Raw genomic sequence first — 16,338 nt, 5'->3', positions numbered from 1 at the left:
CACTATTTTGGCCCCTCGGTGGCTTTGCAAATGTGACATGGGGCCGCAAACCATTCCAGCAAAACTTGAGCTCCAAAAGTCAAATGGCGCTCCGTCCTTTCTAAGCCCCGCCGTGTGTCCAAACAGCAGTTTATTACCACATATGGGGTATTGCTGTGCTCAGAAGAGTTTGCTTTACTAATATTGGGGTGTTTTTTCTCCTTTATCTATTGTCAAAATGAAAAATTCTCAGCTAAAACTATATTTCATTAGAAAAAATTTAGATTTTCAATTTCACTGCATAATTCCCATAAATTCAGCAAAAACTGTGTAGGGTCAAAATGCTAACTATACCCCTAAAAAAATTCCTTGAGGGGTGTAGTTTCCAAAATGGGGTCACTTTTGGGGAGTTTCCACTGTTATGGTCCCTCCAGGGCTTTGCAAACACGACATGGCACCAAAAACCATTCCAGCAAAATCTGCGCTCCAAAATCCAAATGGCCCTCGTTCCCTTCTGAGCCCTGCCGTGGGTCCAAACAGCAGTTTATTACCACACATGGGGTATTGCCGTAATCGGGAGACATTGCTTTACAAATGTTGGGGTGCTTTTTCTCCATTATTCCTTGTAAAAACTAAAACATCGTAAGTTTTTTCTGAAAAAAAAGTAGATTTTCATTTTCACAGACCAGTTCCAATAAATTTAGCAAAAAACCTGTGGGCTAAAAATGCTAACTATACCTCTTGAAAAATTCCTTGAGGGGTGTAGTTTCCAAAATGGGGTCACTTTTGGGGGGTTTCCACTGTTTTGGCACCACAAGACCTCTTCAAACCTGACATGGTTCCTAAAATATATTCTAATAAAATAGAGGCCCCAAAATCCACCAGGTGCTCCTTTGCTTCTGAGGCCGGTGTTTCAGTCCATTACCACACTAGGGCCACATGTGGGATATTTCTAAAAACTGCAGAATCTGGGAAATAAGTATTGAGTTGCGTTTCGATCGTAAAACCTTCTGTGTTACAGAAAAAACTGTATTACAAATTAATTTCGTAAAAAGTAATTTTAAATTTGTAAATTTCACCTCTACTTTGCTTTATTTCCTGTGAAATGCCTAAAGGGTTAAAATAATTTCTGAATGCTGTTTTGAATACTTTGAGTTGTGCAGTTTTTAAAATGGGGTGATTTATGGGGACTTTCTAATATATAAGGCCCTCAAAGACACTTCAGAACTGAACTGGTCCCTGAAAAAATAGCCTTTTTAAATTTTCTTGAAAATGCGAGAAATTGCAGCTAAAGTTCTAAGCCTTGTAATGTCCTAGAAAAATAAAAGGACGTTCAAAAAACGATGCCAATCTAAAGTAGACATATGGGGGATGTGAACTAGTAAATATTTTGTGTGGTATTACGATCTGTTACAAGCAGATACATTACAATTTAGAAAAATGCCGATTTTTGCAAATTTTCTCTAAATATTGAATTTAACGACCACATTTTTTCAGTATCATAAAGTACAATATGTCACGAGAAAACAATCTCAGAATCGCTTGGATAGGCAAAAGCATTCTGGAGTTATTACCACATAAAGTAACACGTCAGATTTGCAAAAATCGGCTGTGTCCACAAGGCCAAAACAGGCTTAGACACTAAGGGGTTAAAAACCATTGTGCAAACTAGATAGTTGACAAACATGGGTGCCTAAGGCCTGGTTCACACATCATTTATATATCACGCTGTTGAACCAGTCTAGAAATCCGTAACAAATTCTGCGATAAATCAGCATGTGTTTTATGCAGATTGTTTTACGATTTTGTGCAAATTAAGCAGCGAATTTTACCCATTGTCATGCTTTGGATGAACATTTCTGCAACAGATAAGGCTTGTCTAGAATCTGCGGCAAATTTTTTTAAGGCAAAATTCACACGAACGTGTGCTTTTTGCAGTTCCGTGTGTCATAAGGGTATGTTCTCACGTCTTAACAAATTAAGTTTTTGCAAGTACTCGCGTTTTTCGCGGCGTTCATTACGGACGTAATTGGAGCTGTTTTTCAATGGAGTCAATGAAAAACAGCTCCAAAAACGTCCAAAGAAGTGACATGCACTTCTTTGACGCGGGCGTCTTTTTACGCGCCGTCTTTTGACAGCGACGCGTAAAATGACACCTCGTCTGAACAGAACATCGTAAAACCCATTGCAAGCAATGGGCAGATGTTTGCAGGCGTAATCCAGCCGTCTTTTCAGGCGTAATTCGAGGCGTAAAACGCCTGTATTACATCTGAAAATAGGTCGTGTGTACATACCCTAAGTGTTTGGTGCGTGGCTGCGTGATTTGCGCACATTTGCCATTCTTATGACACGCGGTTTTGAGGTTTAGAAAAAGAAAGGAAGGAGGAGGTTTTATTTTTCCCTTAATTTCTTGATCTACTGTTGCGCGAATCATGCGCAGCACACGGAAGTGCCTCCGTGTGCCGCGCGTGATTTTCACGCACCCATTGACTTCAATGGGTGCGTGATACGCGAAAAACGCTCAAGTATAGGACATTTCGTGAGTTTTACGCAGCGGACACACTCTGCATGAAAATCACGAACTGTCTGAACGGCCCCATTGAGTTACATAGGTCCGTGTGACGCGCGTGATTTTCACGCACGTATCACGGACGTGAACTACGCTCGTATAAATAAGGCCTTAGTGAATGAGGTTTGTTAAAACAACACTCGCTTACATTGTACGCTGCAAAAATGCTGCCAAATTTAGGTGCGGATTCCACAAGTGTAACTGCGCAAAAACACATACACGATGTGTGAACCAGGCCTACAAGAGTTCTTCAGGTGTTTTCACGTGCCATTTTGATGCAGTTTTTTTTAATGCATTTTTTCAAGCTAATGCCAGATGTGGATGGTAAAGAGCGGGAAAGTATGTAGGAAAGACTGCAAGGATAGTCACCTTACCATCATACCGCCCAGGATCCATTAACTCTTTGGCCCCATGCACACGAACGTGCTTTTGAGGCCGCAATTCCCCCGAAAGTCCACGGGTGAATTGCGGCCCCATTCATTTCCATGGGCCCGTGCACACGACTGTGGTTTCCACGGTCCGTGCATGGCCCGGGAGCCTGAACCGCAGAAAGAATGGACATGTTTTATATCGGCCGTGTTCTGCGGTCCAGGCTCGTAGAAAATAATGGATGCGGCCATGTGCATGGCCCGCGATTTGCAGGTGGCTCGCGTGTGTCACTCTGCGGCCGGCCAACCAGAAAATCACGTCTGTGCACATCGCTACGGTCGTGTGCTTGAGGCCTTTATTCTATAATAAAACCAAGACACGTTGTATTAGGAAGTGGAAGTGGCCACAGCTTTATTTTCAAAACAATATTTTTTGAATAATAAAATAAAAATGTAATCAGCTTGAAAGCTTTATCCTCTTTAACTGGTTCCCGACCGCTGGCTGTGTTTTTACGGCCAGCGGTCTTGGTTCTTAAAACTTGAGCCATAGTCTTTTTACGGCTTGGGTTTTAACTTGCTGCCTGAGCGATCGGGCAGCTGAATGTCGGGTCTCCAGCTGTCAGTGACTGCCGGGGACCCTGAGGAGAGGATAGAAGCAGCTTTCGCTGCTTCTGTCTTCTCTGATCACTTGTACACAGCCCTCAATGAACGCTGTGTATAGGAATAGAGACAGCAGCAGCGGCGCTGTCTCTATTCCTCCTGGTGTTCATGTGACTGGTCACATGATCGCCGGGTGCCGTTAGTGACAGACTGCTGCTGGGTCTTACTAGACCCAGCACAGCCCTATTAGTTACAAGCGTCACTATGAGAGGGCTGATTTCCCCTGTAACTGGGGCTGCTGTGCAGCTCCAGTTACAGTGGAAAAACATGGTGTAAAAGAAAGAAAAAAATATATATAAAGTTCCCCAAAGGTCTTTTTTGATATATATATATATGATAAAAATAATATATATTTGATAAAAATAATAAATACACATAAAATACACACCTCAAAAAAAAATGTTCCCCCCCCCGGCCAATCATGGTTGTAACACTAGCGCTGACCCAATTACTCTAATATAGACATGTAATATATTAAAATTTACGGTAGACCATGACGATCCCAAATAAAAGGTCTATTTTAGGGTAAAACTATGTTATTACCAAAAAAAAATAACTGAAATGTAAACAAGCTTATTTTTTTACTATTATTTTCAAACTTTAAGAATAAAAATTCGAAAATAGCAAAAAGGATGTGTATAAAAATGATAAAATAAAAAGAAACCTGCATTGTCTACGGAAAAAACATCGCAAAAATCACGTTGTTAGCCCAACAAATAAAAAAGTTATAGCCATTTAACTAACACGTGCTAAAAATGGCTAAACGGTGTCTGGACCTGAAGGCTCAAAATAGTCCGGTCCTGAACTGGTTAATGTTCTTCCAAAGCCTGAGATACCATTGAACCGCTGTTCCAGCAGGCATGTAGGGTACTAAACCGCCTTCATAGCTAAAAACTCTGCCATGAAGGGAAACCAAGAAACCTGCTAGATTTCCCGACCACTCCCACTAAAAAGCTCCAAACCTCGCTTGGCCCCGTCGAGCAAATCTAAAATGAAAATCTCAAGGCCGATATCATTTAAAGTACGCCATCTGGAGCCAGTAGTCCTGCATTGTCACCTTCTAATAAGCGATGACGCAAAGCTATTCCCCCCAACGAGAACACAAATCGGGAAATGCGTGCATTCACCAATCTCCAAGCTCTCTCGATTGCGGAGATATCCTTGGCACCGCGCCATACTGACCTGGCCACTATCTCTGACCAGATTAAAACGCACTTAGGAAATAGTTGCTGCAAACGACCCAGGTCTAAGCACATAAAGGACAATAACTGCGCTAGTTTTACTTGACCTGTCGTTTTCCCCAGCATGTACGATCAACACCGATGGAAAATTAGCGTTAGTAGCTAAAGATACCAGCTTTGGCAACAACTGTACCCACCGCATGCCCCAGGAAACCGTACCACTGCACCTCTGCGTGAACCAAGCCCAAAATGGCACCCAGAGCCCGCCAAGCCACACGGATAGTGGCCCCATGCACGTATGAGTGCCCTATGATCCAAACTTGGGGCCTGCCAGATCTTGCCGAGTAAAGAAAACGATAACATCAGTACATCAACACACAAAACATCATTATTTCAACACAAAACAATCAAGGAATCAAGGAAATTAAAACACATCAACCCTCCTTGACCACTAAATCCGGGCGTACGTAAGACTTAAAACTCCCAGAAGTCCACCTGCCTAACCACATTATTGCAGTGTCTTCCAAACCCAGTGCATCCGCTTCAGTGGCTGCACCTATGAGGAGAGAATGTGTCCCAAATTCATGTGCCGGCAGACCCAGATGCCATAGGCATGACTTAAAAACTGTGGTGAATTGAAACGAGTAAGGGTGGAGGAGTTGGTGTGTAACAAAAACTGCGGCCCTGGGGCACGTACCTTCAAAAACTCAGACGCTACAGCCATTGGGCAATGCAGCTCACCTAACTGACCGATGGATAACCAAGAACTCCTTCACAACTGGTCCGCCTTAGATCTATGCACACAAACTTTAAAAAATTCAGAACCAATCACCACATCCGAAAATGCCAGTCCCCCTGCCTTGACAGCACTAGGGGGCACCAATTCGCTAACGCACAATGCAGCAAATAAAGCCAAGGAAAATGCTGCACGAAACAGGGAATCTTCATAATGATCTCGACAAACCTGCAACGCTGCCACCAAGATTTTGCCTAATAATACAAAGGAAACAGGACGTCTCATATCCCGTGTGACTTTTTCTTTCTTCTATTCTTTAAGCGCTTGCCGCACCACAAAGGATTTTGTGACATCAGTAACCCCCCTTAACTTGAACATAAAAGCCACGTCGGCCAAATGTCTGCCTACAATAGCGGCGCTACAGACTGACTTACGCAAGTGAACTATAAATTCTAGAGTAAAGTAGATCCAAATGCCGGTTGTCATTAACCGGAAAAACATTATCCGCTACCTCCATCCAAACGGACCACGACTTGCAATGGCTCTTCCACGTAGAACAACAGAACCCATCAACAGACTTACAAGTTCTCCTCTACTAGGGCCCATAAGTGACGGCGGGGTTCCCCCTCTCCAAATGCTATTGGATGCAAGTCCCGGAACAACAACATCTGCGAACGAGACAATGCGTCAGCCATTTTATTACAAACACATTGAACATCGACATATTATCCGTCCAAAAATGAATGCGTCTGTTAGTCAACTCACGGCCCCACAACTCAACTGCTACAATGATAGGAAAGAGTTCCAACAAGGTTAAATTCCTGGTCAACCCGAGGTCGAACCAAGAAACCGGCCAAGGGGACCTGCACCATGTCCGCAGGCAAGGTCGCTAGAACCAAAGGCTGACTCCCTCCTGGCGGACAGGCAATGGAAGACTCCTGGGACAGCGGGACAGCCGGTGCGATCACACAATGTGCTTCCTGATGCACTTCATGGTAGGACACCATCTTAGCAACATCAGATGCAGGACCGCCTCAACGCTGTCCTGGCCTGTAAGTAGAGGGGTATTAGCATTCCTCACCCTTCGCTCCGCAGCGGCGGGTGCAGGAATCGCTGGCACCCCTGTAGCTGCATACGATGCGGGTCTCTGAGGCCCATGAGGCGGGAGATAAGAGGCACGGGTCGGGCGAGGGAGGGATCACATTCCCCGTTGAGGCAACGGAGGAGGAACGCCTCTGACCAGCACACGCAACTACCTCGGCCCCACAATTCGCACTTGCGGCGCTACCACTACCAGCAGCGGAGGCAACACGAGGCCAGTGAGAACCCCTGGCGGCTGGGCTAGGGCTTAATCTAGCTGGGGGAGGTGTGACGTGTTGCGGCCTACCTCAAGTAGCTGATGGTAACTGCTCTTGGGCCGGTTCGCTTACTTCTCTCTTCCTCCCTGCTAACAGTGAATTCAGCCAGGCTGTCCCTTCAAGAGCCACTCGCTGTGCAACCTGCTGCAGGAGTTCATCAGCCGTCAGGAAGAGGGTGAAGGCAGAAATTAGAGAAAATGAAGGCTCAAGATCTTCCCACTCTACAGAAGGTGTACCTCTCGTTGGAGCAGAAGATAAGAGGGGGAACTGCACTTGAACCTTCACATTTATTACCTTTTCCACACCCCTCGCGCCACCTTGTAACCCAGGTGTCCCAAGCACGCGGCCCGCGGGCCGAATGCGGCCCCTGGGGCTGTCATCTGCGGCCCGCGGGACACAGAGCCGCTAGTATCGGCTCTGCTCCGAGACTCTGGAATTCGCTGACATTGCTGTCCACATATGAACAGCGATGTCTGGGGCTTCCCCAGAGCGGAGACCCGGGCAGAGCGCTAGTATAGGCTCTGCTCCGGGACTCTGTGGAATTCCCTGACATCAGTGTCCATGTTTGGACACACGATGTCTGGGGCTTCCCCAGAGCCGGAGTCCTGGGCAGAGCGCTAGTATAGGCTCTGCTCTGGAACTCTGGGGAAGCCTCTGACATCGCTGTCCATACATCGACAATGATGTCCGGGGCTTCCCCAGAGCAGGAGTCCCAGTGATGTCAGGAGCACAGCCGGAGTCCCAGGAAGAGCCTACTAGCGCTCTGCCCGGAACTCTAGCTCTGGGGTTGTCCCTGACATCCATGTCCATATATAGACAGTGATGTCACGAGCAGAGCTGGAATCCCAGACAGAGTGCTAGAAGCGGCTCTGCTCCGGGACTCCAGCTCTGGGCAAGCTCCTGACATCACTGTGGCAGCATCTGCGGAGGGCACTGTGGCAGCATCTGCGGAGGGCACTGTGGCAGCATCTACGGAGGGCACTGTGGCAGCATCTACAGAGGGCACTGTGGCAGCATCTACAGAGCGGAGGGCACTGTGGCAGCATCTATGGAGGGCACTGTGGCAGCATCTACAGAGGGCACTGTGGCAGCATCTACAGAGGGCACTGTGGCAGCATCTACAGAGGGCACTGTGGCAGCATCTACAGAGGGCACTGTGGCAGCATCTACAGAGGGCACTGTGGCAGCATCTACAGAGGGCACTGTGGCAGCATCTACAGAGGGCACTGTGGCAGCATCTACAGAGGGCACTGTGGCAGCATCTAAAGAGGGCACTGCGGCAGCATCTACAGAGGGCACTGCGGCAGCATCTACAGAGGGCACTGTGGCAGCATCTACAGAGGGAACACTGGCAGCATCTACAGAGGGCACTGTGGCAGCATCTACAGAGGGCACTGTAGCAGTATGTACAGAGGACACTGTGGCAGTATGTACAGAGGACACTGTGGCATTATCTAGGGGTGTGTTGCATTAACTACAGAGGGCACTGTGGCATTATCTACAGAGGGCACTGTGGCATTATCTAGGGGTTTGTTGCATTATCTACAGAGGGCACTGTGGCAGCATCTACAGAGGGCACTGTGGCAGCATCTACAGAGGGCACTGCGGCAGCATCCACAGAGGGCACTGCGGCAGCATCCACAGAGGGCACTGGGGCAGCATCCACAGAGGGCACTGGGGCAGCATCCACAGAGGGCACAGGGGCAGCATCCACAGAGGGCACTGCGGCAGCATCCACAGAGGGCACTGCGGCAGCATCCACAGAGGGCACTATATAGTAATATACTGTTATAGTAGTTCAAATAACTAATTGATTAACAATAATTTTGTATTGTATCAAATTTTAAAGTAATGCGGCCCGTCAACTTCCCATTTTTTCTATATGTGGCCCACTTACCCGGCCGAGTTTGAGACCCCTGCTGTAACCAATCCTGGATCCCTGGGCATTTCATTAACTTTTCAACTCTCCTCCTCCATCCCTTGCAGTCATTGGCACTTTCCCTAAGCGGTTCATTGCCAACAAGATTCTGCATAAGGGTGTATTGACACAGTGCGGTCTTCGGCCGCTCTGTAAAAAAACTGCAAACCCGCACTTTGTGAAAACACCCTCAAAAACTGCATCAAAATGGACTATATGAAAGCAGCCTAACATGGGGCAACATGTATTCACAGCCATTTTAATGTAATGATATCCACCTGATTCACAGTTAATTCAGAATCCTGCGTACATAAAGGGTAAGGCCACACGGAGCGGCACTGACCCGGCCACCATGCGGCCAACAACCGCGCCTTCACCATGTTCAGAATGGCTGTCAAATACCCTATTAAAGGCTGTGCGTTGTTGCGGGTAAAATTTACCTTTAACCGTAAAATCGTGCGGCCATTAATTAATACACCCTTTATGGCCGCACGATTTTGCAGGTAAAGGGCCGTTTTATCTGCATTATTGCACGGTCATTAACAGGCTATCTGACAGCTGCGGGGAACAAGGTGCCGGCGCGGTTATTGGCAATGTGAGGCCGATTTTGACCTGCCTGCACTTTCTTGCCTCGGTTTTCGCAGCATTTCTCCGCGTTTTTCGCCTGCGGCCATTGAGCATCACGGGCAAAAAATTCAGGGCAAAACTTTTTTTTCTGCCTCCCATTGATTTCAATGGGAGGTCATAGGCGGAACCGCGGCAAGAAAAGACACATCGCTCTTTTTTCCCGCGAGCGGCTAAAAGCCGTTCGGGAAAAAAAAACCTTCAACCTTCGATTTCAATAGGAGGCGGTTTTAACTATTTTTTGGCGCGGTTTCCACATCAAAATCAGCGACAAAAAACTCTGTGTGAACTGTGTTTTAGTAGTCAATGAAGGATACTATTGATTGACTGCAAGATCTTGAAAATTGCAAGGAATTGGATAATTGTAGAACTTTTTATTATACAAAGCATAATCTTTATTTGCTGAAACTGGAAAATTCCTTTACTAAATGAAAGCTTTAGGCCTTGTTCACACAGTGCCGATTTGTATGCATTTTTTTAAGCCAAAACAGAATTCGCCTATTCATCGGCGCTGGTTGTTTGACTGAAGACGACTCACGTAGAAGGTCTATGAGTCGTCTTCAGCCTAAGGGTATGTGCACACACAAAATCAAAAACGTCTGAAAACACGGAGCTGTTTTCAAGGGAAAACAGCTCCTGATTTTCAGCCGTTTTTAATCATACTCTCGTTTTTCGTGGCATTTTTTACGTCCGTTTTTGGAGCTGTTTTTCTATAGTCTATAAAAAACGGCTCCAAAAACGGCTGAAGAAGTGACATGCACCTGATTTTCGCGGCCGTTTTCTTACGCAGCTGTTTTGAAAAACGGCCCGTCGGAACAGAACTCCATTTTTCCCATTGAAGTCAATGTTTGGAGTCGTTCTACTTCCGATTTTTCAGCCGTTTTTCGGGACGTGTACGGCCCGAAAAACGGCTGAAAACACTCCGTGTGAACATACCCTTACAGGGAGCGCCGATCAAAGCCAAAGATGCAGGGTGCTCAGCCGTGTGCTTCTGCACTTTTGTTTCAGCGACGATAGGTGTCTCAGCACCCAGACCACTACCGATCATAGCTTCTGATATGTCTCTATGATGTCTCTAAACAAGTTACTCATTAACCCCTCCTGTATATATATGATGGAGGTCTGGTGGGGGATTATGGAGCGTGTCGGCTGTGTGTAACTCAGTGTAATGAGCGGGACCCCGTTCGTTTAACCCCTTGGATGCTGTGGTCTCCCTCTGACATGCCATAGCCCCCCCCCCCCCCCGCGACGTGATTACGGGGTGCCGATGGTTGGCGTGGCAGCCTGGGGGCCCCCAGGTCTTCCATCTTTGTACTCCTATGAAGCCCTGGCTCGGGCAATGTAAAAAAAATATCTAACATAACTGGTATCGCCGCATCTGTAAACGTTTGAACTATTACAATATAAAATTAAACCGCTAGAATCACAGTTTTTTGGTCAAAGTGAACAAAAAGTCAAAAATAGAAACTACAGCTCATCCTACAAAAAAATAAGCCCTCAACCTATGGAAAAAAAAAGTTATGGCTCTCAGAATATGGCGACAAATTACAGATTTTATTTTTAAAAATCAGTTTTTTTCCTTGTGAATGTAGTAAAACATAAAAAAAACTATATAAATTTGGTATCGCCATAATTGTATTGACCCTGAGTTTACAGTTTTCCACTACATTATATAGTATAAAAAATGATGCTGTCAAAATCTACAACTCGTCCTGCAGAAAACAAGCCCTCATACGGCTATATTGACGGAAAAATGAAAAAGTTATGGCTTTTGGAAGGTGGGGAGGAAAAAACAAAAGTGAAAATTAAAAAAACTGCTCATTTGAAAAATGGCTGCGGCAGGATGGGTTTAGAGGAGCTGTCACCTCTCCTGACATGTCTGTGTAGTAAACAATTGTATTCCCCATGAAATAAAAATTCTGGAGCATCTTTTCTTAGAACTCTGCACTGTGCCAATCCTCTTGGGTGTTACCAGGTGGGGGGGTGTCCCTACACAGATAGACGATGTCCAATCAGTGCTGACAGAATGAGACTGTAGGGACACACCATTCCTCAAGGAGAATGGTAACACCCAGTTGTCAATTCATTCATAAATTTCTAGGAGGAATAACAGAGGAACGGTACGATGCAGAGTTCTAAGAAAATATGTTGCAGAAATATAATTTCATGGGGAATACAATTATTTACTAAAACAGACATGTCAGGAGAGGTGATTGTTCCTCTTTAAAGGCTGGTCATTAAGGGGTTAAAGAATCACACCGGGCAAAAACGAAAATACACGTGTCACGATTCTGGGGTATGTGAACCCACTAGGCCACTCCGCCGTAGCGGAGTGGCAGCTGACCAAACAACAGTCAATGGAATGTCTAAGCACAAGAGTACCTGTATGGGAGTCCGGACAGACACGAGGCGTCCCAGATGCTCTGGCACAGATGATTCGTGGCACAGATGATGCTTGGCGTGGCAGATGACACAAACACGACTCCAACACTAGACTTGAGCTCAGGAACAAACAGTTACTGGATACAGGAACACTGGGAACAGGATACAACTAAGGGACCATTTGCATAATGAACATGGGTAGACACAACAACGCTCAGGCAAGGAGGAAGAGGGCAGAGCCCTTTTTATATTACAAGGTGTGTTGGGATTGGGTAGGGAACATTAAACAGGTGCGCGTGCTGGCACTTTAAGGACGGGATCAGCGCGCGCACACCTTAGAATTCACTATAGGACAGTGCGGCCGCGTGTGCTGGCCTCTCCGGGGAGGGACACGCCGGCAAGAGTGCAGAGGTCTGCAGTCGCTGCCGCTGGCAGGTGAGAGGAGCCGACGGTCCGCGACTGCGGCCATTACACAGTTGTGCCCTAAGTATTGGACACCCATCGTTTTTCAGCAGCAATATTACTGTAAGCAGCCCATACAGAGGTGGCACCAATCCATTGTGCGCTTGATAGAGATTAACTCATGTTATGCTCTATTTCCCTGCGCTATGTATTAAATACACATACTGCTCTACATTATCATATAGTGCAAAAAATAGGAATAAGGCATGGCACAATAGTTTGTGTCTGAAAACTCTATTTTGCCCATCAGAACATGGGTTTCCAGCTGTACAGCCTCTGTGTGAAAGATAATCTGCTAACTCGGCATGTTTTTTTGTATTGTAGGACGGAACTGGCCAGCCAGGACCTCTGCATTCAGATTCATCTGCAAATGGATCTGATATGGATCGTAGGTGGGTGCAAGTGCCCAAAGCTTTGTTGTGGTATTCATATAATAGTTCATCAGTCTGATCATAGGGAATAAAAGGAATGTAACCTCTATTCACACCAGTGTTAAAAAAAAATAGTTGCAGTATTTTAACCTTAGTTTATGTACCTCATAGACCTGTACAGGAATGTGCCATGTGCATGCTTCCTCTCCCCTTCATATTTCTACTTCCATTAGAAATCGATAATATTATAGGGAACAGGAGACGTAGGTCCTCTGTTCGATCATTTGGTGGGGGATCCAGTGGTTGGACTCCACCAATCTAATATTTATCAGATATTTATAAAGAGGTTTTCCAGTATTATGTAAATAAAGATAAATCATTGAATGTAAGTTATGTAACTTTCTAATATATTTTCGCACAGAAAAAGTAGTGCCAGACCATTTTAGGGTATGTTCACACGTAGAGTCAAACACGTCTCAAAATACGGAGCTGTTTTCAAGGGAAAACAGCCCCTGATTTTCAGACGTTTTTTGAGCAACTCACGTTTCTTGCTGCGTTTTTGCAGCGTTTTTTACGGCCGTTTATGGAGCTGTTTTCATTGGAGTCTATGAGAAAACGGCTCCAAAAACGTCCCAAGAAGTGTCTTGCACTTCTTTTGACGAGGCTGTAATTTTTACGAGCCGTCTTTTGACAGTGACACGTAAAATGACAGGTCGTCGGCACAGTACATCGTAAAGCCCATTGAAAGTAATGGGCAGATGTTTGCCGACGTCTTTGAGCCGTTTTTTCAGACGTAATTCGAGGCGTAAAACGCCTCCATTATGCCTGAAAATAGGTTGTGTGAACCCAGCCTAAATGTCCCAAATTCATCTTTATTGATTCATCTAAAAAAGTATAAAAAAAACCATTAAAAAGACAGTATAGAGCACAAACAAATGTTGGGTGAACTCAAGCATATATATAGAATAATATATGGACTAGCAATAATCCCCAGACACGTTGATACATAATGTGCAAACTGCAGAGAAAAGGTCAATGCAGTATCTAAAATAATTATATCAATCGATCCTAAGTTAGTCATGACATAATAGTAGCATATATAATATGCATATACAGCAGAGTTAGGAGGATACAAATACCTCCAGTGCAATAAAGTTATCCACCAATGTACACCATATCAGAAGAAAAGATATAGAAAAATATAGTACAAATCATGTTGCAAGTTTGCCAAAAATAAAAAAAATTTGCAGAAAAACACCAGTAAACGGTGTATGTGAATCCAGCCTTCAGCTGGAATCCCACATGCATTTTTTTTTTTAGCCAACCACAGGACTGGATCTAACAAGAAGAAAAAGTTTAGAGGGAAGACTGAAATGTCTCCTCTCTTTTGTATCCACTTTTGTGTTTGGCTCAAAAAAACGGCATCACAACTGCACCGAAAACTGCATGTCTGATCCGAGCCTCAAACTACAGAAGCTTCTGTAATATCGATTTAAAAACATAGAGCCCATTTAACTAAATTTCATCCATGGGGCCTTTTACACATGAAACATGTTTATTCTATAGAAGTACTGAGCACTGAAAATGGTGGATTTTATAAAAAAAATTCAAGTGTAGCTAAACTTTGACAAACTTCTGACATGTCATAGTGACATGTCAGAAGTTTGCATTGGTGAGGGTCCGAGCACTTAGACCCCCACCAATCGCTAAAACGAAGCAGCTGAAGCGTTCGTGTGAGCGCTCAGCCGCTTCGTGCTGTTCGGCTTTTTCCGGAAATAAATGTATCGGTGCACGGATTCAATAGAAAGTCTATGAGCCCGTATTCTGATACATCGGCTTTCCGGAAAAAGCCAAAACAGACACGAAGCGGTTGACACGAGCGCTTCAGCTGCTTCGTCCTAGCGATTGGTGGGGGGGATCTCAGTGCTCGGACCCCCACCAATCCAAACTTCTGACATGTCAGAAGTTTGTCAAACATTTAGCTACACTTTAAAGGAACACCCTGGGCAAAACTAATACACTGTATGAAAATAAGTGCAGGGGCACAGCATAGCACGGGAATTCAAAGGACACCAAAGAGAGAATCCCTGAGTCAGGTCCCGCCCCTCCTGGGCCGCACTAGGCATTACACAGTGTATCTGTATTGTCAGGAGGGTTACTTTAAATTAACCACAAATTCAAGCCTTACCATTGGTTTTCTTTATTACAGCATTACCCTGCACTTGAAGATCTCCTGCCCTCCCTCACCAGCTATCAGCAGCTATCCTCGAAATGCAGCCAGCGCTGTCCCACAAGTGAAGATTGAGATGGATTCTGAGTACGATGACTCTGACATAGAGAAGAACCCTAGAGATCGGGGCAGTGAAACTACTTTATAGCAGTCATAACAGATCCTATCTGCCAGACAACCAAGTCCTCCGCATCCTGGAACTGTGTTGGATGTGGCACCAGGGCATCTGTGTCTTTTTCCAAAAAGTTGTTACCACCATGCTCTGTGTACAAAGTACTTTTGTGATTTACGTTTCTCCTAAAAGGTCTAAAGTGATTCTTCTTCAGAAACAAATACTACACCCGCATCACTGTACTCTGCTGCTGGTTACTTGAGGTCCAGATTCATTCACACAGGACTGCTCTTACGGTATAAGTAATATAGGCACCTGTCTAGGGCAGCACTGATCATGGTGTCATAGAAGTTCTGTAATGTTGACTTATTTATTTTATTCTTTACAGTCTTCTGTTCTTGTTTGCTCTCTCTTTTCCATAAAATAATAGAAGGGAGCTTAGTGTATGGGGGTTGGGGTGGTATTTTGGAGGTATTGAGACCCCATGCACACGACCGTATTTTCATCTTTTTATAAATACTGTCTGTAAATACGGATCTGTAGGCATCCGTATTTCATCCGTATATACGGAAGGGTGTCCATAAATGCAGTCCATATTTCATCCGTATTTGATCCGTATATACCGATCCGTAAAAAAAAAGGAGGAAGACTGCAAATTATGTCACCAACATGTTGCATAGCAACGCTTCCGTAAATACGGACGTTTTACGGCTGCACGTCCGTATTTACGGAAACGCCCATAGGTTTCTATGGGGGAGTCCGTGCTGTAACTAGACAAGAATAGGACAGGTTCTATTTTTTTTGTTTCAGCACGGACCCCTATCAGTAAAAATACTGAAAGGTTTCCGTGGCCAATAGAAATGAATGGGTCCGTAATTACGGATGAAGTATACGGTCGTGTGAATGGAGCCTAACTCACAATGCCCAGGGCAGTCCGCTATTAACACAATCCTGCAGACAAGTAATATGACATGGAAGGTGATTGTATCTTGCAGTGCTATAGTAGTGTCTCCTTCATAATAGTTCACTTGCTATGATGATAATTAATGGCCAGAATAAATGTATTTATGACCTAAATTAATTATTCTGCTCAAATATATGTCACGTCCATAATGCTTTTCCTCTGATTTTACCGGTTTTGAGGCCAAGGTGACTTTGCTCAATTCTTTTTGCTGCTAATTTTACAGGTTTTATTATGTAAGCAGATCATTTGCCAATCCATAGGTTTGTCTGTTCGCTCATACTTTGGTTTAGACTGCTATTTTATCACATTTATTACCGACCGCTGGTTTGGACAGCAAAAAGAAAATAGTTTATAAGACTGGTTTTAATGACTGGGTAATACTGCTGTCTTTGCACCCCCTATTGCTACACCTATGCCCCACTTC

General features: G+C 44.9%; 1 protein-coding gene across 1 annotated transcript in view; it reads left to right on the top strand.

Moving 5' to 3' along the window:
• SLC4A5 (solute carrier family 4 member 5) overlaps positions 1 to 16,078 on the top strand; it is a 135,742-nt gene extending 119,664 nt beyond the window's left edge. Inside the window, exons 24-25 of the mRNA XM_075858486.1 lie at positions 12,562 to 12,629; positions 14,818 to 16,078. Coding sequence (XP_075714601.1) covers positions 12,562 to 12,629; positions 14,818 to 14,986 — 237 coding nt within the window. The 3' untranslated portion in view covers positions 14,987 to 16,078. The remainder of the gene's footprint in view (positions 1 to 12,561; positions 12,630 to 14,817) is intronic.
• Positions 16,079 to 16,338: the final 260 nt, after the last annotated feature.

This window comes from Rhinoderma darwinii, chromosome 3 (genome assembly GCF_050947455.1).
Source record: "Rhinoderma darwinii isolate aRhiDar2 chromosome 3, aRhiDar2.hap1, whole genome shotgun sequence".
In the NCBI taxonomy this organism is placed as follows: Eukaryota; Metazoa; Chordata; class Amphibia; order Anura; family Rhinodermatidae; genus Rhinoderma; species Rhinoderma darwinii.
The sequence above is the reverse complement of the archived record's forward strand: the minus strand, read 5'-3'. Positions and strand labels throughout refer to the sequence as shown.